The 24,465-nt window shown below is 31.0% G+C and overlaps 3 protein-coding genes across 5 annotated transcripts; 2 read left to right on the top strand and 1 right to left on the bottom strand.

Annotated features, from left to right (window-relative positions):
• Nucleotides 1–4,841: 4,841 nt before the first annotated feature.
• On the bottom strand, nt 4,842–6,767 carry LOC123887498 (UPF0481 protein At3g47200-like). Of its 2 annotated transcripts, XM_045936826.1 has the most exons (3): nt 6,507–6,712; nt 6,071–6,342; nt 4,842–5,863 (listed from the first exon to the last, which is right to left on the bottom strand). In XM_045936826.1, exons 2-3 carry the CDS (start codon nt 6,316–6,318, stop codon nt 4,933–4,935), a joined length of 1,179 nt encoding a protein of 392 aa, XP_045792782.1. In that variant the 5' UTR covers nt 6,319–6,342; nt 6,507–6,712; the 3' UTR covers nt 4,842–4,932. The 2 variants fall into 2 exon arrangements, with proteins under 2 accessions (XP_045792782.1, XP_045792781.1); XM_045936825.1 differs by having other exon boundaries at nt 4,842–6,342; nt 6,507–6,767.
• A 2,677-nt stretch (nt 6,768–9,444) lies between these two features.
• On the top strand, nt 9,445–11,730 carry LOC123887533 (UPF0481 protein At3g47200-like). Of its 2 annotated transcripts, none has more exons than XM_045936866.1 (2): nt 9,445–9,553; nt 10,284–11,730. In XM_045936866.1, exon 2 carries the CDS (start codon nt 10,321–10,323, stop codon nt 11,686–11,688), a length of 1,368 nt encoding a protein of 455 aa, XP_045792822.1. In that variant the 5' UTR covers nt 9,445–9,553; nt 10,284–10,320; the 3' UTR covers nt 11,689–11,730. The 2 variants fall into 2 exon arrangements, with proteins under 2 accessions (XP_045792822.1, XP_045792821.1); XM_045936865.1 differs by having other exon boundaries at nt 9,445–9,669.
• Nucleotides 11,731–15,566: 3,836 nt separating this feature from the next.
• LOC123883774 (UPF0481 protein At3g47200-like) lies at nt 15,567–19,282 on the top strand. The gene is made up of 2 exons (XM_045932669.1): nt 15,567–15,809; nt 17,524–19,282. Exon 2 carries the CDS (start codon nt 17,537–17,539, stop codon nt 19,082–19,084), a length of 1,548 nt encoding a protein of 515 aa, XP_045788625.1. The 5' UTR covers nt 15,567–15,809; nt 17,524–17,536; the 3' UTR covers nt 19,085–19,282.
• Nucleotides 19,283–24,465: the final 5,183 nt, after the last annotated feature.

The following is a 24,465-nucleotide window of genomic DNA, read 5'->3' as shown; positions in this document are numbered from 1 at the left end:
GCTTTTCCTCAGATTGTTTTATCTTTTGTTTTGGCATATATCAATCTCAAAATTTCTATTACGATTCATATTACACAAATAAACATAAAATGTATCTAATCAGCTCTGGTGCAAATTGTTGGAATTTAGACAATCTGGACCATAATTTATATTTAATAATAATTGATTATTGTCAATCTATAATTGATTAATTAAATAATTAATCCAGCAAAGTGAAGTGGAAAAGAAGATATGTTTAACAACAGAAACATTGAACTAAAGCACCAAACACTAAATCTTATAATTTTACCATTGCAATTGAAACAAAAAGAAAATTAAAAAAGATGAGGGTGATGCAAATTGAAACAAAATCAAACAAAGAGAATTAGAGAAAAAGATAAGTGATAAGTTTTACAATATAAAAATTCAACTGGACAAGAGAAAGAGATGAGGGCGATGCAACTTGAATCATAATCAAACTTTAAATTGAAACAAACCTTCAGAGTGAAGAGACAAAGAAGATGGTGATGATCTTACACAGAGAAAGTTGAAGAGAGTAATGTTATGGAGATATTGATTAGGTTTTAGAGAAAGTACGGTGGACTGGAGATCTGGAGAGTTTGAGATAGTAGAGAAATCTAGGATTTGTTTGAGTGAAACAATAGGGTTTGTTGAATTTTATAGAACTAGGCAGCTGCACAGTGGGATCTAGGGTTTTGAAAGTATGAAGAGGAGTTTTATACAATGAAATTGGGCTGGATCAATTTTGGGCCTTAGTGTATTGGGTAATGGATATATGGTTCTTAGTGTAGGTTAAGTATGCAATCGGGTTTAGGCTAAGTAGATTGGAGTATATAAGAATCGGACCCATGTGTGTGTTTATAGTTGAAACTGAAATTTCCCACCCCATTGACCCGATCCAACCGCAATGACCCACCCACTTTGTTTTTCCTTCCTTCGAATCACACGAGTCTAGGAAAGTCTGGTTTGATTGCTCAACCCTAATATTTTGTGTCGAAATGAAAGAAGAAATTGAGAATTCAGTAGAAAAATGAAGAAGTGTGAGAAATACAATGAAATGAAGCATGTATTTATCTTAGAGGAAAAAGAGAGGAAATTAGCAATGTAATTATATAATTTGGGGAGAATAGAGAAAGTGAGCAAAATTGAAAAGGTGTTTACGTGAGTTAAAAATTTAGTATGTTTGAAAAAAATAATTCAATAATGGATTTTAGATTTTTTAATCTTCAATACATTGAATTATGAGATTATAGGATATCGTATCATATGCAATTAATCTATTTATGGGAGTTAATAATTTAGCATGCAGAAAAATCGATTTCAAAATTTTTATTTATTTTTTAATCTTCAATACAATGAATCTAATGTGAATTATAAGATTATAGGAGTATTAAGATTATTACTATTGTTATTAAATTATTTACTATGATAAATTTTAATTAAATTGCTATGTGTTGTCAAAAAAAAAATTAAATTGTTACGTGATTTGAGATATGAAAAATTCTAAAACGAAGGAACAAAACGCGTGCATCTCAAAGTCACCAATACATCATGAACAAATATGTAAATCCTTAGTCAAAAAAAAAAAAAATTGTAAAACCAGTTCATCGAACCAAGTTCAAAAATTTAAAAAATAATTCCCAATGTTCTAAAAAACATATCAATTATCAACTAAGGTTTCAGGTGAAAGTGAAGGTTCGGATCGGCCTACGTCTCTTCAAGTCCGGTTTTCATTAAAGGGCTTCCTTGAAAGTACGGATACAACTTTAATAACTAAAATGAGACTGTATTTTTGTAGCTTCACTTTCGATAGGCCTACATCTCGCCTTCCACTACCGGAAGAAAAATGGATGACTCTCGGAACTTAGACGTACCGCTCACCGCAAAGAAGAGTTTTTGTATTACCTATTTATCCATAAAGGCTTGAGCGCATCGCTTTCTAACTGTGCCTATTTATAGCTTGAAAGTCACCCTCGACTTCCAGCTGTCGCTCGCCCTTAGGGCATCAGGAATAAACTTATGCATAGTGCATAAACAAATATCCACCATCAAATTGAATCTAAGAAATCTCCAAACGCATCATTTCCCACCCCCAAATCAACAATAGCAACCCCTGATGTGGAATGGTTTCACATTAGATGTACTTAATCATGTCAAAACCATTTTTACTGTGGATGGTTTCAGAGGGTTGTAATCCAAAACCATTTTGCTGTGGAATAGTTTTGTGTGTTATTTATGCATGATGCATAAGGAATTCGCTTATGCACCATAACCGCTCCCTCCTCTTAGCACTCTGGATTTACATTTTGGATCTTGGGATCCGAATTTAATTATTTTACTTTTCATTCTAACACCTTATGCGTGTGGGTTCTTGCGTTTTGTTCATAAACCAGCATTTTAGAACCTACATTTTGAAATCAATCTTTTTCGAATCCTATGATACCAAGTGGAATTTCATTTCGGAATGCAGGATACAAACGAATTCGATTCCAAATTGAAGATGTTTTGGGCGTGGGAGCAACTCAAAAGACCGAAAGAGCAATTTTCTTCCATTTGTTTTGGAAAAACTTATATCGCGCAACTTTGTATCCTCACACTAATCCAAGCTCCCTCATAAGTATTTTTGATACCTGATGACAGTCAATTATATGATGTTTTTAGTAGTAATTTAGGTAGTTTTAATAGCAGTTGAAGCCCAAAAGCAAACAAATACCTGAAAAAGTGAAGTTACTTGGCCCAGAAGCAAGAAAAGTGAAAAAACAGCAAAAAAGGGCAAAAACGTAATAAACAGCACAACCATCGTACCTACGATGAGATCCCACCGTGGCGCGATGAGAAGACGGTTTAAATTAAAGAAAATTTGCAACAAATCTTTACCATCGTACCACGATGTCTTGTCATCGTGGCACGATGAAAGACGGTTGAAGAAAGCAGAAAATCTGGAGAAGATCTTCCATCGTGGCCACGATGAGGCGAAATTACACGCCATCGTGGCCACGATGGACGCGCAGAAAAGCCCAAAACCCAGCTGAAAAACTATAAATAGAGTCTTCCTCCTCCACTATTATTCATTCAAAAATATTAAAAAATATTCAGAGACATTGAATATTCACTTTAGAGTTAGGAGAACTCTAAGGAGGAGGCAAGGAGGCCAAGGAACTCTAAGGCCAATAAGATTCTTTTCTTTCTGTTTTTGTAATTTATTTTTCCTAAGTAAGGTGGAGTCGGGGAACTCCCTTACGAATGTTTGGTTTTGTATAATTTGGTTATAAATTCAATTATTTTTACTTTCAAACTCTTTTATCGTCTGGTTTTATATTTATTTTAATACTGATCAATACCTAACAAAATACCCCACAACTCGACCATTATCACCGAAAAGCTCCACAAGTTACGGAAGAAACTTCCAATCAACGAACCAACTATTCTTCTCTATGAACACTGACACATACCGTGACACCGCTCAATTCTCAATTTCCATTCTCTCGCCATCAGTGATGCAAGATACAAACAGTTGGTTGCTGCCATAAAAGGGCAACTTCGGTGAGCCTATAAAAGTTCGGATAATAAAAGAGTTACCCGCTTCACCATAGATCGCGCATCATAGCCGTACCCTGAAAAAATATGGTGGTTAGTGGTTACGGTTCAGCCAGATACACCAAATAGTAGTCCTGAATAAAATGTCTTCGTTGTCTTCCCAAATTACTATCTGGTTTAATATTTCTTTGAAACCAAGTTTGGAACGATTCCTACGCGCACAGTGTCTCGGCCAAAATTGACACTCAGCTGCTGCCATACTGGTTTGACAACAATATACAACCTCTTAAGATATGCATTTGAATCAATGTTTGTTAGAAATACATTGAATTCCTTCCTAATAAAACGGACGCTATTACCCTTCCCAACGTTCTCATTGCATCCGATCGACAAAAATGGACCCTATTAACCTTCCCAATGTTCCATTGAATCCCTTCCAATAACTCATTCCAAACCATAACAATCCCTCCCAGAGTATGAGAACTATTCTGCTTACTTGCCACTGAAGAAACGGATTCATGGCCGCATTTATAATTCGACCTCAGTTAATATAGACCAAGTCAGCTTCATGATAAGTGATCGGTTATAATTATGCAGCTTTCGAAACCCGAGCGTTCCTTGATGTTAAGAGTCCCACATCGGTTGAGAGATTGTCTGACTAAGTGTTTATATACTAGAGGCAATCCTCACCTTACAAGCCGGTTGGTTTTGTAAGGTTGAGTTAGGCCCAATACTCAAATTCTAATATGGTATCAGAGCCTATCCTAGATCCATTTGTTGTTTGTTGCGGAGACCTCCCATATTTGGGCCACCCGTTGTTGTTGATCCCACGTTCCAGCTTGTTCAGTTCTGGACGTGAGGGGGTGTGTTAGAAGTCCCACATTGGCTAGAGATATGACAAAGATAGCCTTTATAAGTGTAGTGCAAACCTCAACTCTCAAGCTAGCTTTTGTGGTTGAGTATAGGCCTCTCAAATTCTAAGATGGTATCAAAGCCTCTCCACGATCCGTTGGGCCACCTGTTATCAGGTTTCCGCTATCGGGCCACCTACCGTTTATATCCACGCACCAAGCCCAATAGTGCTGGGCGTGAGGGGGTGTGTTAAGAGTCCCACATCGGTTGAGAGATGGCCTGACTAAGTGTTTATATACTAGAGGCAATCCTCACCTTACAAGCCGGTTTTGTAAGGTTGAGTTAGGCCCAATACTCATTTCTAAAACTTGATTCTTAGGCTTACGAATAAGTATCCCAAGGAACAGAAAGTAACAACTTTAAGAGTAAATTAGTAACCAATAGTGATGCAATTGAGACAAAAAGAGAACACAACTTGATTATTAGCTGAACAACAATACAAGGAAAATGTTGAAAATTACAACAGAAATAAAAAACAATAATTTAGTGTCTTGAATCGCGAAAATATAAACCAGTTATACGAAGAAAATTGACAATAGCAACTATGAAGATAACAACACCTACAACAACCGAGCTGAATCTCCAAGGATCGCGAAAATAAACCGATCTTAACATTCCCATATAACGTTTCCAACGGTTATGGTAATGATCATTCAAACTCTTCGATGTTTTTCCATAATAATTGCATGTTACCACAACATTCTTGCACAAACCATTTATCATAGTTGCTAATTCAACATGGCTTCCAAGTTCATGAACAATGATTTCCTTATCAACCAAAATTTCCACATCCTCTTGTGTATTGATAAGAGAATCAATTAGGAAAACATAGTTGCAAATGAAAGGTTGTTCTGAATAGTGACATTGTTCCAATGCAATAAGATTCCTAAGAACACATTCTGTTGTTTGGTCTACTTTGAATTGAGGAATTTCTAACTTTGATTTAAAAAATTTCAAAAATGGTGAACAACCAAAGCATAGAAACCAATTGAGAATTTGAACTTTGACAAACTTTATTTCTAATAAGCTTCTTTGATCAACTTTCACAAAGCTAATACTTGCCTCATTCAACTTTGTTGCTGTCTTAAGGACACAATATTTATCTTCGTTATTGAAATCGTCGTCACGAACTTCTTTTGGAAGGTAAAAACGTCTTATCAAATCAGTGAAGTGTTGGCATGGTTTACAATTCTTTAACATCTCTTCATTTTCATCTTTGTTAGATCTTTGTGGATTGTAATCTTCAAAGTAGTTAAATGCAAGTTCAAGAAAATTGAAACCATTATTACTATCCTTGAAAACTTTTTGATGTAAATGTTCCAAGAGAAAAATTGGAAGCTGATTTTCAAGAAGTAACAAATCTCTTTGTATAGTCTTGCAAATCCATGATGTTGTGAACATGTAATCTTTGTCCCTATCAGATTCCTTTGACTTTCTTAGAAACAGTTCTAAGATGAAAACAGAATCTAACATGATCATGTCCACAAACTGATCATCATTGATTCTAACATCAAACTCAGAATAGAAATTCTTTACCATTTCAATCTTTTCTTTGAGGAATTTTTTATAGTTTACCAAAGCATTTTTATTTGTTACTCTTTTCCAAAAATCATGAAAGTACCTTTGTTTTTGTGTATGCATTGGCTTCAATTCTTCTTTGGTATGATGAAATGGACCAATTGAGATTAATTGTGGTGTATAGGATTCTCCATTATTCAACTTTCTGAGATTGGGAGGAACCTTGTAAATGCAACAGATTTCATGTAGTGCTGGTTTAATCACTTCAGGAATGTTAATTATATGTTGTATATGAAGTTCTTCTGTTTCATCAGGTAATATTGGAGTGTACATAATTGGTGAAGAAGCCATTGAAAAGTCAACACAAAGAACAACCTGGTCAATAAATTAAAACAAGTCACTTGTTAATTTTGACACAAATCTTAAACACTTTCATTTCATTGCAATTTTTCTTTTGATATAAATGAAAACAAATTATATAATCAAACATTAAAGTAGTAGTTAGAATCTACTAAAAGAGAAATTGAAACATTAATTACCTGTGCTTGAAAGTATAGGCTAATTAATTCATTGAACTTCCTTTCCTTTCATAATGATTGTGAGGCTCTCTTTACTACTGTGACATTAATTTGTATTTTTATTCTTAGTTTGTTCCCACTTTCTATGTATTTTCCATGGAAACAAACACTCTTTGGCACACCACTAATGTTTTTGTTTTGAAGAACAACTTGCATCCATTTTTGTCTTCTCCCCACATGCATTCAGTATGCATGCACCGGATATTTAAACATTAGTAGTTTGACTTTGGACTTTTGAGTCCAATTTGGAGAATTATTCTTATATACGGTCAAGTATCAAATATAATTTTTTTAGTTATATTCATAAAATTTTAATTTTAATTATTTTATAAATAATAAAAAAGTGATTATGTTTATACGATCAAATGACCATGGGAGTCATTCTCCCAATTTGGGTCCTTGAAAGAGAGAGAGAAAGAGATAAATAAAGTGATGTAATATTTATTTATTCTTTTTGGTAGAAGTGACGTAATATTTCTATTATAAGTGATGTAATAGAAAGAGATAAATAAAGATAAAATATGTGGTGAATGAATTAGAAAGACATGTGTGTAAAACGCCATAAAAATTCCTTTAAGAAATATCTGGCAATATATGCTTGATATAGGCAAAAATCTTCTCAAAATTTGAAGACATGCGTAAAATGTTTACACATGAAATTACTAGGTTTGATTTACTGGTAAGAGATTTTAGTAATAAATTATAGATTTTGGATTCGATTCATAGTTCATTGTAAACAAAAAAAATGTTTACATATGCATTGTAGTTCATAAAGTGCAAATAATGACTACCTTTTTTAGTACTTAATTAAGGTGGAGTGTAGTAGAGTAATTTACTAATTTAGCATAATACAAGATTGCTATCATACGACATTGTAAAAAGATTATAGGGCATTATTCACAAAATTTTACAGTGTCGGTATGTATTTTATTTTCTCTAAAAAAAATTATATAAGGGTTAGATTATAATTTCTAAAATTAAATTATAAATTTGTATCAAATAAATCTTGAGAGAATTTTACATCGCTGGTACATATACTCATTTAAATTTAAAAGATTTCTACCTACTAAAATCTAATAATAAAAATATATGGTGGTGATTTTTGTCGCATAAGTTGATAGCTATGAAAGACATTATTTAAAGAGTCGGGACTTCTCAACAACTAGGCTATTAGAGCCAAAAAAAATATGGTGACTTTCCTCCCTGTTTAACTTAATTGTCACCACTTTTCTCTTCTTCTTCTTAATTTACCGGAGAGGGAGTGACATGGTTAACTTTTAATTAAATAAATATAATTTTTACATATATTTAATTTCCCATCCATATTTTTTTGTGTTATTTCATTGTTTTAATGTGATGTTTTTTTTTTTTTCCGTTTTGGAGCAATCTTATTTTGAAATATTTTTTTTTATAAAGCTAAAATAAGATATATTAACAAAAAGCAACCTCCTCAACACAAGATATGGCAAGATAGACTACCAACCAAAGTTTACAAATAATCACAGAAAGAAAAGCAACCAATCATACAAGGCCCAAACATAGCAAATGACTAGACCACCAACTATGGTAGTTTGAGACTAAAGTAATACTCGTTGTCTTCAACCACCTATAAGAAAAGAGCTTGATCTTGTCCAACATCTGATGAAGAGTACTGGTTGAGCCTTTGAACAATCCGTGGTTTCTTTTTGTCCACACAACCCAAACGCTAGCAAGTCAAATGAGTTGCAAAAAAGACCGGCGTGCTCTAGATCCACTAGCCGAGTAAGTAAATTGAACAAAGTGATCTCGAATAGAAGTGGAACCCGTCGGTGAAATTTCAATCCAAGTGCAAACTAAAGCCCAAAGAGAACCAAATGCTGCAAGAGATGAATAAGTGGTGGGCCGACTCGGCCACCCCACATCCAGATACGCAAAGTGAGCTGCAGGAGATAAGATGTCTCGAGTGACCAGGTTTGACTTTGTGAGCAACCTATCACGCAGTAAACACCACGCAAAAATGGAGGCCTTCAAGGGAACCTGAGGGTGCCAAATGAGATGTTCCGCGTCATCCAGAGTAACCAAGTCAAGAGTAGTCAATAACTAATATGCACCCCGAATAGTGTAGCTTGTATTGGGGTCTAACTGTCACTGCCACCTATCTGAAGACTGTGCTTGTAAGAAAATGTTAGAAAGTAAAGACTGACACTCTCAAACATCTCCTTCCAGCCCTCAACTGCCTTCGCCACACCCAAGCCGCCCTCAACTGTTTGAAAAATTATTTTTAATATAGTACAGATTCAGTCAATAATAACTTTGACATAATTAATGTTATAGATCTGGATGGAAAGTTCATACACATGAGTATAATCATTTTCATTGACTTATGCAATTTATCGTTTTATTAGTTGATTGGTGCGAATATATCCACAGATTATTTTTTTATTCTTAATTACTTTTTATTTGTAAGGGTATTCTTAATAACTTTGAACTTATATTAAATCGATGTATTCTATCGATATAAATGTATATATGAATAAATATCATTTATAATTTGTAGTAAAAAATTACTAAAAATTAAATCTTTTTTTGTTTAAAAAGAGTAATTTAATCTTTCTCTTTTTTTTACGTATAATCTTGGATTGGAAATATATGAAATAAATTCTCGCGTAATCTAGTTTGAAAACCAATATTGTCATAAAAAAAAAAATGAAGTTTGTAAACAAAAAATTTGTTTGTAAATTAAATAATCATTAATTTTTTTTACTACAATATTAATTTTTTTTCACTGTGATAGACTTGCTTGTATTGTTTCATAGCACTTCTTGTGCTTATTTTTTTAATTTATTATTTCCTTTGCTTTTCCAAAAAAAATATAAATATAAAAAAAAAACACAATATTGCACAGCACATGCATGAGCAGATGAGCTGCAGAGCACAAACAGAAACAGACAAAGATAGCAACAAAATCAATGCAACATATTTATTTTAACAGAAAGTGTTAGGTTTGGTTACTTTCAATCCTTTATGAGGTAATTATTATTTATTACTATTACTACCAACAACTCTTCTTCCTCTCAAACCTTAAAATTGTTGGTGCTAACAAATTTTTTGACTTGTGTTTTGCATTTGGATTTCTTCTCTACTTGTAAGTTCCGTGTAACTCTACATTACTAGTTTCCATTTTTCAATTTATTTATTTTTATATGATTTAGTTCTCTGTTATTTTTGTTGAGCTACTTTATTTTTTAAAGTGTGAAATCTTGTTATATGGTAATATATTGCTAGTAATTTAATTTAATGTATGTTCTTTCTTGTGTTACTGTTAAAAGGGAAAAATAGGAAGAAAAATTTGTGTTTCAAGTTGTTTAGTCTTAGATGATTAAGAGTTATATCAACCTTCAAAGTTTAACCTTTTATGATTTTTTTATTTCTGTTATTTTTGTTGAGCTTCTTTATTTTTTAAAGTGTAGAATCTTGTTGTAAGGTAATATATTGTTAGTAATTTAATTTAATGTATTTTTTTGTGTTATTGTTATAGGGGCAAAATAGGAAGAAATTTTAGTTTTGTGTTTCAAGTTGTTTATTTTTAGATGATTGAGACAGATATTTCATCCTTAAAATTTCAACCATTATTTTTTTAATAGTTTTTTGTTATTTCTTGTGAACTTAATTAATGTTTAATCTGTGAAATTTTGTTATAAGGTAATATATATTGCTAGTAATTTAATGTATGTTATTTTTTTTTGGTTAATTTTATAGGTAAAAAAGGAAGAGAAAATTGTGTTTGAAATTTTCAATGGGTTCTGAAACAACACTACAAATTCAGCACATAATTAACATTCCAGAATTGATTGAACCTATGTTACATGATCAATGTTGCATTTACAATGTTCCTAACCATCTCTTGAAGTTGAATGAAGATGCTTATACACCAAAGTTTATCTCAATTGGTCCTTTTCACAGTCACAATTCAGAACTAAATCAAGAGAAACAGAAACAAAGGTACTTTCATGCATTTTGGAAACGTTTATCGAATAAACAAGCTTCGGCTTTGGTACAATTCAAAGCTTTTCTTGAAGATAACAGAGAAAATATCGGTAACTTTTATTGCAAACAAGATGTTTGCCAAAATGACAAGTTTGTTGAAATGATTTTGTTAGACTCGGTTTTCGTCATGGAGTTGTTTTTGAGAAAAGCTAATGAATCTGAACAGAAAAATGATTACATGTTTACGACATCGTGGATTTATAAAATCACACAAAGGGATCTGTTACTGCTTGAAAATCAGATTCCTATGTTTGTTTTGGAGGAATTGCACAAAAGGGTCTTCTTATTAAGTGATAACAATGGTTGCAATAAGGAAAATTGTGTTAGTTTTATCGAGCTTGCTTTTAACTACTTCGAAGATTATTATCCTCAAAAGTTAAGCTCAAAAGATGAGATGATTAGGAATTGTAAATCTTGCAAACACTTCACTGATTTGATTAGATATAGTTATCTTCCGAGAGAAATTCAAGTTAAGGGTGTGAATCCATCGGAAAATTTTACGCCTTTTAGATCAGAATATGTACTAAGGACAGCAACAAAGTTGAATGAAGCAGGTATTAGCTTTGAGAAAGTTCAAGGTAGAAGCTATTGTGACATAAGTTTTACCAAGACACCAATTTTGAGCTGGTTTTTGTGCTTAGGTTGTGTACCATGTTTGAAAGTTGTTGAATCTAAGCTACAAATTCCGCATTTGAATGTAGACCAAGGAACAGAATGTGTTCTTAGGAACCTCATCGCGTTTGAACAATGTCACTATTCCGACCAACCTTTTATATGCAACTATGTTTCGTTGATTGATTCTTTGATTCATACACATGAAGATGTTGAATTGTTGGTTGATACAGAAATCATTAACCATGAACTTGGGAGTCATGCAGAATTGGCAACTTTGGTTAATTGTCTTTGCAAATGTGTTGTGGTGACATCGAATTGTTATGGCGAAGTCGTAAAGGAACTGAATGAACATTATAATAACCGGTGGAAGCATTATATGGGAATGTTGAGATCAGTCTATTTTCGCGATCCTTGGAGACTCAGTTCAACTGTTGTTGGAGTTGCTATTTTCTTATTTGCTATTGTCAATTTTCTTAGAGTTATTGGTGTATTTTCAACCTAAATTCTGAAATAGTTTATAGTACTAGTTGATTTTGTTAGAATATTCTCAGAGTTGATATCTTCTTATTATTCCATCAATTATATTATTATTTTCAACCTAAATCATGTGTTTAGTTACAAGTATGAGATTTTAAAGTCTAATAGTGTTGTGTATGGCTCATAGACAGAGAAGGTGGGAAAGGGGCGGCCAGGGAGCGGAGCGAGTGAGGCGGGTGGTGCGCGTATTCATTCAAGTAATAATACATAACTACAATTGCTCCGTAGTCACAAATGTATGCACACTTTATCAAACTGCGTAACTAAACAATTGTGGGTTTTGGTTTTCTATTTCTCTTTTGTTACCGGTTGTTCTAACAAGTAGAATGTATTATCATCTATAATGATGATTAACCAATAGGTATGACATGAATTTAGTTAAAGACAAATCGTTCTAAAGAATCTAACTTCAAATTTTCAAATTTTGGTAGGAACAATATTTTTATGATTCAAAATAAAACTCCTTTTTATTGGGCCATGTTATCAACAAACTAATGAATTGGGTCACGGGCCGATTATAGCCCACTTAAATGATCAATCATCAATGCATAATTTTAACATTAAAAATTAAAATCTCATTTTATGGTTTTTTTTATTATTATAAATGATATATATTTTACCGCGGTTTGATCTCCCGCAACTGCGTTCGGGAGAGAGCTGAAACCACGTGATGCCAAAATTGATTTTCGAACCAGATTAGGCGGTCCAGTGAACCAGATAATGTAGTGAAAACAAAAAAAATACATTTTTCATTTTAATTGTATATTAAGTTCATCTTAATGATTTCACATTAGCAGATTATATATTATGCAAACCAAAACATATCGTGTCACTATGTTTAAGTCCAAAAACTTAAATAAACCATAAAAAATTGGATTTTATTTTTCTAATATATTGTCTTGTATCTTGAAGAATAAAAAGATATCAATGAAAGTTGGTTTAGTTGATAAAAATTTGATTCATATTTTACAATAACATATGAAGATTTCCTTCATAAATAATATGCAAGTACTTTTAAGTCTTGACTCTCGTGAACATGAAATTCAACATATATAAACTTTATATTAATTACGAGAAAAACAAGAAGAAAAGAAAGACACGGAATTGCAACTTTACTTTCAATCAAAAGTATACTCAAGAAAAGGATAATAATAAAATGGGATTTGATGAAATTACATCCGTGTAACATTTGAGGAATGTTACACCGTTTAATAACGCTTCGACGAATATAAATTTTACAAAATTCATTGTTAGATTGAAAATTTATATCATATAAATCATTCATATTTAATTTTACAAAAATCTAAAATTGTTTTATATGTTATTGAGGCCGATCAAAATCATTGCTTTATATGTTTTTATCGAATACCATTAATCTTGATATGATATAAATTTTCAATCTAACGACGGATTTTGTAAAATTGGTATTCGTTGAAGTGTTATTTGAGCGGTGTAATATTACTTAAATGTTACACCGGTATAATTTAATTTCTCCCCTAATAAAATAAATGAGAGGAAAAGTTAATCGTAAATTGAATTATTGAAAGATTGATGGAACTTAATAAAAAAAAGGACAAAAATAAAAAAGATGATAGTATGTTGGACAAACAACAACACATGATCCACTAAAAAAAAGAAATATGGGGTAGGATTGTGCAATTATTAGTGGGAAATTCATGAATGAAGGTTCACCTTAAAAAATAAAAAGAGTGATTTCTTCCCATAGACTTATCTTAGTTGGTAGAACTCCGTCCACAAATTCTAGCTCATCTGCCAGAAATGTTAAAATTGTTAGTGTCGGACTTCATGACCGGCGTTCGAACTTCAATCACTCCACTTTGTGTGTGAGTTTTCAATGACTTTACGATTTCAACTATAAAAGTATATATATAAATATTTCTATTTATAGAATGTGACGCATCTTGTAATCTCAACAAAAACGTCATACAAAAGTAATTAATTAATAAATCTGTGTTTTGGTCTCTATATTTTATAAAATAAGCAATTTTAGTTTATTTATTTTGTTTTGCTCAATTTTGGTTCCCCTATTTTAAAAATGGGCAATTTTGGTTCCCTTATTTTTTTTCTCGCAATTTTGATCTTCCTATTTTAAAAAATTGAGTCATTTGGTCCATTTTTTCATTTATCATTCAATTTTGATGAAATGACACATTTTAGTCCCACTATTTTGTTTTATAAATTTATGTTTGCACACCTAAATTTGTACTTATATCCTTTGTGCCTAGATAAAAATACCTCTTAAACATCATGATCTACATTATTGATTTACTTTCACATAATTCAACAAAAAGTACTTAAAACTGTTTTGTCGTTATGCTTTAAATTTAGGCTTAATTAATAAAATGGTCCCTTAAAGACATTTTTGGTTTCATATTGGTCCCTTAAAGAAAAAAATGTCTAAATAGGTCCCTTAAAGAAAAAAAGGTCCGAATAGGTCCCTTAAAGACATATCCGTTAATCAGTTTGGTCCTATTTAGACCTCTTTTTAGGGACCAAACTGATTAACGGAGATGTCTTTAAGGGACCTATTCGGACTTTTTTTTCTTTAAGGGACCTATTTGGACCTTTTTTTCTTTAAGGGACCAATCTGAAACAAAAAATGTCTTTAAGGAACCATTTTATTAATTAAGCCTTAAATTTATAAATGCATACATGAAAAAATTTATATTTTAAAATTGTAATTAACAATAAAGAAAATAAGACACAAGCCATTTTTTTTAAGAAGCCAAAGAAATATGCTATAAATGGAAATATAATTAGGCACAAGATGTGCTTAACTAAGGAGTTTACAATAGGTTACACAAGATGCAAAACAACGTTAACGGGCAGAAGCTTAATTAAAATCCTAAGCAAGACAATGAATTTAACCACCACATATTCAAATCATAATTAAAACCTTTCTTTCTAGTCTTCAACCACCACCATGATAATCTTTTTACCTTGTTAAACAACATCTCCAATGAAGAATCTTTATGAGTAGAAATCCTACTGTTTCTCTCCTTCCAACAAGCTTAGCCAACCAAACCAAACCACTTATAACCCTGATCGAACCTCTTTACGAAAAACGTAAGCATTACTAAATTGCGAAGCATGGTCACCTGAAGCCATCATTATAAGATAGTTTCCACCTGAAGTCTAATAAAAAATCAAATATAAAGTTGGTTTTATAATTTTGATGAATTAAGGAATACTATATTACAATTAGAAATAATAAAAATATCGCAAATTTAAATTTATATAAAATTATACAAACTTTTTGATTTTTATCACAACTACAGTAGTAATTATTTAGTTATCTTCAGCTACAAAAGTAAAGTGTATATTGGATTATTGGTTTAAAAAGCAGCGCTTCATGATTAAAGTGGTAATGACTTGTCTAAAAATTCTAGCTCAATTTTCAAAAAATAAATGTCGAAATTGTTAATGTCGCGGTTTGAATCCCAATCCTTCCAATTTATGTGTGTGGATTTTCAATGACTTACCATTTCGTCTATGTATCAGAAAAAAAAGAATTGATAATGGCATGTAACAAGTAAATTAGTTCAAGTGCTTAATGAATTCTTCTTAAGATAAATTATTTATGGAAAATGCTAACTAGTGCCCCTGGGGCACTGTTTAAGGAGCTAAATAAGGTATGAATGTATTGAAAATTGTGTAATCTATTTTTTATAAGTATAAAAAATGCTCTTTTCAATGCAAAAATTACTCCTTTTAGTATCCTTAACTAGTGTCCCGGGGACACTGGTTAACATGACCGATTATTTATTTGCAAAAACTAGAGATTAATTTTTAATAAGAATAATCTTTTATCATATTTTACTTAACTCACGACTGAATTATGAATTATCATGACTCAATTTTTAAATACTAGAGACATGATACCAAAAAAGAAAAAGTGTCAATGGCATGAAGAACACACATCAGTTCAACACTCATTGAGTCTTTAAGCAACACTATAAAAAGACATATAAACATATAATATGCACACACCAAAGCAAGCAAGCAAGCAAGCATATAATATTGCTCAAGAGAAGCTCACTCCGATTTGTATCCACCAACCAACAGGTTCAGAATTTGTGTTCATTATCATCTGTTTTCCAAATATTATTCTATTTTGGTTTTATTTTTTTTTAACGACAAATAATATTATATATAAAACGCAATAAAAATAAGAGAAAGTACATAATTAGTGAGTGCTGTTATATGGTACGAAGGATATAACAACGAAAGAGATGTTCCATGGAAAGAGATGTTCCGACGAGGTTGGGGAGAGATGAGAGGGTGTTGGGGATGGGACTGATTTGGTTTTAATAGTCCATTAATTTCTCGCCCTTGATTACATAGTATATGTTTTGTAATTAACGTTTTTCTCTTTCTTTTTACTCCATTTCATTTTTTTTTTTTTTTTTTAAAATTGATGATTTATAAGTACCACCAACTTATTTACAAAGAAAATACTACAATTGCTGCTGCCAAGGATCGAACCCCTGACCAACAGCCTACATCCGCTCAGTCAGCAAGTGCCAACTGAGCTACCCCACCCACCCCTATTTCATTTAAAATATAAGTAAAAAATTGTTTTCTATACTGAATTTAGTTTATACTCCATTCGTCCCAATATATAAGACATCCTTTGACTAAATGTACTATTCATTTATCTTGTTTTTTTTTATAAAAAATATAAATATAAACATTAGCATATGAGATCTTGTTTAATTTGTTTTGATGAGTATTTTTAAAATATTAAGTTTTTATAATTTTTACAAACAGATAATTAAAGATATTAGTGATCAAAATTGTGGATTGATGTATGTTCAATGGTCAACTAAGTCTTATATTTTGAGACGGATGAAGTATTCTAGACCAGATTCATTAATTATCTCATAAATCTAAAAAGCTATTTTTCATTCTCTCCAGTTCATCTTCTTCGGTTCATCCTCTCCTTGTTGCCCATGTTGTTATCATCCCAATCGTCAGTTCATTTTTTTCTCTCTTTAAAAATGTTTTTATTATTGTCAAATATTAGATGAAGGGCAGCAGGAATGACAGAACAGAAAGAGAAGTTAAGAAAATGTGAATAGGTCACGGTTTTCTATAAGGAAGTAGACAAAATGTAGAAACATGACAACATGTGAAAAACTATTGTCTGTTACCCTTTATTACCACGGTTTTTCGGCGTTCCTAGACTAAAAATCGATTTTGCGCTTAAAAATTAAAAGTCTCAAAATTATTTGATTAATTGAAGATTTATTATTGCTTAGTCAGTTCCAGAAATGCATGTGATAGTTCACTTTAGGCCATTTGGGTAACTCATCATTGTTTAATCAACTTAGCAAGTGATAGTTTTAAATTGCGAATCACATCACAATGTGATCATGCCACCGCAATATTACAGTCTGTAACTGAATAGGATATAATTGTTGCGCGATTGGTAATTATAGATAAAATCACATTGAAAACTTGAACGAGTATGAAAAAAATATGAGTACGGATATATTATCGACTTGAGTTCCTAAGTTAAATTAATCCAATCAGATTCAACCGAAAATTTAAGTACAAAAAAATACGCGTTTGGTAATCGGTTCGATCGGATTTATCCAACTAGTTTAACCCTAACTAAAATGTAATCAATTAGTTCACTATGAATACATAACACAATTATTCATCTATGACATGATACATCTATTAAAGTGATTTTGTGTATAGACGCTAACATAGTTGATATGTCTATTCTGTCGATGTTTTTGTGCTCTAATTTTTACTTACAAAATTGTCATAGGAAAAACAATATTATGGCACATGCTAATTCTTCTTCTGCCGCTGCTTTATCTGAAACCGAAAATGAGATGGTGAAACTGAAACACATAATCGACATTGAAGTCTTAGAAGAATTAAGCTTAGCAGAATGTAGCATCTACAAAGTTCCTCCAAATCTTCGAAAAGTGAAACAAGAAGCTTACACTCCTCAATTAATCTCAATTGGTCCAATTCACCATGGCAAACAAGAACTTCAATCAATGCAACAACACAAAAAAAGGTACTTCCATTTCTTTTTCGAGCGTCTAACGCAATTCAATCAACAATCAACGATCAAGAATTACAAAACTTATCTCGAAAACAAAGAACAAAAAATAAGAAACTCTTATGCGGAGAAATTTCCAAACATCAGTAAAGAGAAATTTGTGGAAACAATTTTGTTGGATGCTGTTTTCATCATGGAACTTTTGTTAAGAAACAGTTCATGGAAATCAGATAAATCGAAACATGAACATGAATATGTTGAATCCAAGTCGTTTCGATGGAAACATAGTGATGATTACATTCTCACACAAGCTTGGTTGAGTAAAAGTATCACAAGGGATTTGATTTTGTTGGAAAATCAAATACCTTTTTTCGTGTTGACGAATCTTTATGATACTGTTGTCCCTGAAGAAGATAAAAAACTTGAACATGAAAGATTTCTTGATCTTGCACTTGAGTATTTTGCATTCTATGATACTCAAAAATCGTCTTCGCGTGAAACTAAGCTTGTTTTGGATAAGAATCAAACCAAGCAATACTATTTTGTGAGTGGTATACTTGGTGATGTTAGTAGTGGTCATTCAGTTTCGAAGAAAAAAAATTCCGAAAAATCTATCGGCAATAACCATAGGAATCAAGATCCTAAGCATTTCACTGATTTGATTAGGTTTTTTTACCTTCCATCTGATTTAGGAAAAAGTGGTTGTGCTCATAATTTACCAAGAACGGTAACAAAGTTAATGGACTCCGGTGTGAGTTTCGAGAAAGTTGTCGAGAGAAGATTACTCGATATATCATTCGAGAAAAAACCATTTTTAAGTTATTTTCTCTGCTTAGGTTGTTTACCTTCATTTTCATGTTTGAACCATTTCAAAGCGCGTCTCAGAATTCCGCAGTTGAAAGTTGACCACACAACAGAATGTGTTTTACGGAACCTAATTGCGCTCGAACAATGTCAATATCAAGAACAACCTTATATATGCAATTATGTCTCACTTGTTGATTCTCTTATACATACACAAGTGGATGTTGATTTTTTGGTTGAGAAAGAAGTGATTGTGCATGAAATGGGAAGTGATAAAGAAGTGGCAATGCTTGTTAATGGTCTTTGTAAACATGTTGTGGTGAATTCAACATGTTACTATGAGATTATTAATGAGCTTAATAAACATTATCAAAATATTTGGAACCGTACTATGGCTGCATTGTGGTTGGTTTATTTTAGAGATGCTTGGAGAGCAAGTTCTACTTTGGTTGGGCTTGCATTTCTTGTTTACACTGCATTCAACTTTGTTCGTCTTGCAAAAATTATCTTCTAGTAGAAAGTTGAAAATGTGTAATTCATAGTTTGGATTATATCATAACTAGATTTGTGTTTGTTATGTGTAGCATGTTTAATGCATCTATATGGATCAATGAATAAACAGTACGTATCAATGTGTCATCATGTAATGTAATGTAAGTTTTAAATTTTGTAATATTTTTGGCACTACATAATGCATTCACATGTTTTGTAAGTTTTACGTTTGTATTAGATATGTCATTTAAGTTTTTTAAGTATCAGATAGATCATTTAAGTTTTAATTTTGTATCAAATAGGGCGAAAGCCCAATTGAACATCAATCACTTAACGGACGCTATTGATCGAGTAACCAACCCCAAAATGCAAGAATCAAAGGGGAGCGGAAAAAAGCTTCACCGATTTCGACTCTAATCTCAGGCTTCTTTAATGTAAGGAATCTCCGCAGCTCCAACATCGAATCGGGCAATTCCTCTTCCAGCATGCCCTTGTGACATCAACAAACAAAGCGAGTTGAGCACGAAGACTTTTTCGGATATTTGATACAAACATAAAACTTAAAGAACCTATCTAATACTTAAAAAACTTAAAGGACATATCTGATATTTAAAAAACTTAAAGGACTTATCTGATACAAATGTAAAACTTAAAGGAGTTATAGATGCATTTTGCCTATATATTGAATTATAAGTCGTTTTACGGTATCAATTAGTCAATCATGCATTAATACTATCTTTTATATTATACTCTTAATTATTTGTTTCTCTTTTTTTAAATTTTTTTATTTTCTTTTTCATATCATTAATAAATGATACTTTTGTAAAATTTCTCGAGTAAAAAATTGTTTCCAAAGATATTAACTTAAAATAGTACTTTCTAAGTCTTATAAAAATTATCATATTTAATCATTCCATACGTATTAAGGAGAGGCTATATATAATTGAGGAAAATAGCATAATAATTTTATCTAATTAGTCTTATTAACTATTCACATAAAATAATTTTTTTTATTGCAATGAAAATTAAAAGTATCGGAAAATTGACATTAAGACTCTATTTGGTAAAAAATAGTGGATAGTTGTTAAGCTTACAACGAATAAGCTAGCTGGTTGAATTTGTAGTGTTTGGTAAAATTAGCGGTTGAACCAACTTATACATATGAAATGACAATAAAAATATATGTTTAATTAATATTTAATATTTTTCAAGTAAGATGATAGAAGTAAAATTGGAAAAAAAAAAAAGATAAGCTATAAGCTCATAAGTTACTTGAAATAGCGTTTGAAAAATAAGCTATAAGCTTTTCAAAGAAAAAATTGTTATCAAACAAAGTTTTTAGCTTATAAACTAAAAACTATTAACTAACTTATTGGCTTACCAAACAAAGCCTAACTATTCACAACCATCATTTATAATTTATACGTTAACACAATAAAAAAAACGGACAGATAGATGAAAATGTCCTTGTGAACTCTAGTTATCATAAATACAAAGTTTAAAAAAATGATGCACATGATATTAATTAGTAGCTATATAATTGAAAAAATAATAATTAATGACATTAAAAAGTGAAAATGATTATTATTTTAAGATAACTTTTATTGTAAATATAAAAATTATTATATAAAAGAGGTAGAAGTACTATATTGAAAAAATAAACCTTGTTTGTTTATAAGATCCGGATAGAAATGAAGGTGGTATATTCCCATTCCCGTCAATATGATGATGTAATTTATTTCACGTCAGAAAAGGTGCAGCAAAATTTCTAAAAAAGAAGAATATGTAGCCATAACTTTTTCTATTAATTGAGAAAAAAGAAAAAGTTAGTAATAATTCAGAAAGTGTCGTCATGTCGTGAGAAATAATTGCTTTTCTATAGAAAATGAGAATGTGAGCAAGAAACACGTTGGATGAGAATGAATCCTCTCATCATCATCTAGTCTACAGTGTAATTTACTTACCATTTATCAAAAAAAGAGAAGTATATGAAAAAATTAGATAAAAATAATTTGAAGGATAATAAGATCACATTTTATTTTAATTGTAAATTATACATGAGATAATATATTTTGAAGTTATATGAATTATAACAAATCTCAAAAAATATTTAATCGAAATATTTTGAAGACTCGAATATGGATCAGAATTGTTTAAGTTAAATAAAATGAGGTTCATCCAAAATATAATAATATTTTTTTTAATAAAATTACTGCTTCTGAAAAATAGATTTAATTATGAATTAATGAATTTTAATGGTCTCACGCATTAGTATTGTTTAGACGCAGTTGAGATTTAAATTCCGAATTTTTAACTCTATATATATTTTAAATGTGTAATTCTAATTGTTAAAAGTAAAATATAGTATTAAGAATAAAAATAACCTCGTTACAAAAGATCCAAATAGGGGGAGTACAAGAAAGACAAAGAACCTCAAAGAAAAGAGATACAAGAATAAAGAGGGAAAGTAAAAGATCACTAAAGAAAGCGGGCAAAAAGGAGGCCCATCGCCTTCCAAGATTAAGGCTCACCATGACACAACACTCTAACGGCTTCAACACAAAAAAGGCTGCACATCTCATTCATATAAAGTGCAAGAGTGACCACGGTTTTTGGCTACCACCTCAAAGAAAGAAGTTTCACCCTATCAACTAGATATTCAAACGACGACGTTCCCCTAGCAAAAATTACGTTGTTTCAGAAAATCCATATTGACCAAATAACGATATGCCAAACTAACAACCATTGTAGGTGTTCCCTCCTATACCCACTCCCAACCCAAGGCAAAGATCGAATAAACCTATAATCCCCCTCGACAAAACAAACCCAACCCCTAACCACCTAAAAATGGAGTATCAGACACACGAAGCCAAATTACAACTTAAGAATATATGTTCAACCGACACAGCTGTAGTGCCATAGAGAATACATGAAGTATTAAGAGGATCTCTAATAACATTATGCATAAAGAGGTTTTGACGGGTCTGAAATTCTATTTTGAAGGAGTTGCCAAGAGAAGATTATCACTTTAGAAGGCACTCAAAACTTTCACATTTTTGCAACTTCAAGATTTGCTCGGAAACCACAAGAGAGACTACTTAAGCTACTAAAATACTCACCAACACAAAATATGCTGATTAAACAAAACGATCCCGATAGTATCATACTTCCAAACCCAAAATATCTAAAGCATTTAAGATTTGAAAGGTATTAATAGCTCTCAGAAGGTCTTCCAATAAGCTCACCTCTCAAACAAAAGAAAATAAAGAAATTTAATGACTTTATTCAAACCTCATTTTAAAATGAGAAATATTATTTGAACACAATATTCTAACAAAAATACAACAAAGTTTCACTTTATGTTTTTTTTAATATTTTTTGCACATCTCGATAATTGTACTGTGAGTGTAGAAAGATTGTGTCATATTTTTGTTCGGTCTTTTTGTGTTCATATAACACTACTCTTTTAAAATATACTGTAACACGAAGACGTCTAGAGTATAAATACATAGCGAGAAAAAAATAAATTGTGTATAGATAAATTTAAATTTTATTTTAAAAGTAAGGCCCAAAATGTTTCACTTTCTACATCTTAGAAGTGATTTGAAGTTGTCATTAGACTATTTGATAAAAAAAGTGAGTTGAGAAACTAACTGATTTCCTTACAAATAACATAAAATACTTTGCTACTGTCTCTAAAGGATGAAATGATCGGTCCCTTTCTCCTTTAGTATTTCTTGGCAAAGCTTGAGTCGCCTATTAAGAAAGAGTCGCTAAGAGAAAGTAGTAATAATTTACAAATGACGTGTTGGTTACGGATCAAGAAATAATTATTTTTCCGTAGGAAATGATTATTTATTTTGAAGACTCTGAAAATGGATTAGAATTGCTTAAGTTAAATAAAATGAGGTTCAAATGTTTCACTTTCTACATTTTAAAAGCGAGTTATCTTACGGCGGCTTGTTGCTCGTTTGTCTTTCATTCACGTGTAATTATTTTACGTATATATAAAGTGAGTTGAATTTCCACTAAACTATTTGACCTAAAAAAATGAATTCAATCTGATTGATTTCCTTTCAAATTACTACATAAAATAAAATATTTTCCTACTACCTCTAAAAGATGATATGATCGGTCCCTTTCTCCTTTAGTATTTCTCGGCAAAGTTTGAGTCGCCTATTAAAAAATTCGCAAATGATGTGTTGGTTACGGATCAAGAAATAATTATCTTTTCATAAGAAATGATAATTTAACATAGGGTGAGCAAGAGATCAACTAATTAATGTGATATCCTACTAACTAAATAAAACAAAAATCAAGTGTTTGAATTGTCTTCCATAAAAAATCAAAAAAATATGGAAATTTGAATAAATTAAACCTTCGTTACATTAATCATCAAACTCTTTTTTTTTGCTAGATAAACTTAATTATTCAAAAATTAAATATAATATATTCGTTTCTAAAAAATAAAAGTGAATATATAATTAACAAATAGTAGCAAGCAAATCGGTTGTTAATCATAACTCATTTTTGCCTCATTTAACATTTTAACCTATATGTTCAGCGGACCAACCAATATTAAATTCGGATGTAAACATATGACCTTCTCCCTTGTTCAATTCATTCATACTGTATTTCAAACTTCAAACATATGACCATAGTACTTTAATTTTAATTATTTAATTTTAATTATAAGTAAAAGTTTATTTTTCAGATTTTTTTCTTTTATGGAAAAATGCTTATAGCATTCTATTTTTTAGATTCCATCATGAAATTACTAGCAATTTTTAAACTATATAGTTCTCTGACCATAGTTATTTTTTTTGAAGTAGTTAAGTGGATAATTGGAAATTCCAATTTTAAGATGAATAAGAAAATTAAAACTCACTACAAATTCAAAGATTAGTTTCGTAGCTAGAATCATATAGCCTAAGTCGTGAAATTTCTTAAGGTATTGCCATCGAAGTTCGAATATCTTTTCGGGCTTAGGCCCTTATTTCCATAAATAAATAAAAAGTTCGAACATCTTAATTTTGAATTTATAGATGAGTTGAATAAACTATAAAGTGATAAAAAAATATTGTGAGAATATGGGTTTGAACCCGGTGAAAATATTTAATATAACAATATTAATATGGCCATTACTAGAGTTATGTCTCACAGTTGGGTTGAAAATGTTTAACTGTGGTGACTAAATTCTTCGAAGTAACTGAGATCCACACTTAAGAAATTGACCTATTCCTACAAATATTTTTTCGTACCACCGATCAGAAATCAAACCTATGATCAATGATTAATGAAGTCAAATATTTATCATTTATGCACATGTTGGTTAATGGTTATTCTATAAATATTTTACGAACTATATTTGGATTAAAAATATCTCAATTTAATTTAATTTTT

Source organism: Trifolium pratense, linkage group LG5, assembly GCF_020283565.1.
Source record: "Trifolium pratense cultivar HEN17-A07 linkage group LG5, ARS_RC_1.1, whole genome shotgun sequence".
NCBI classification, from domain to species: domain Eukaryota; kingdom Viridiplantae; phylum Streptophyta; class Magnoliopsida; order Fabales; family Fabaceae; genus Trifolium; species Trifolium pratense.
Note: the sequence above shows the minus strand (reverse complement) of the source record. Positions and strands in the feature narration are given on the sequence as shown.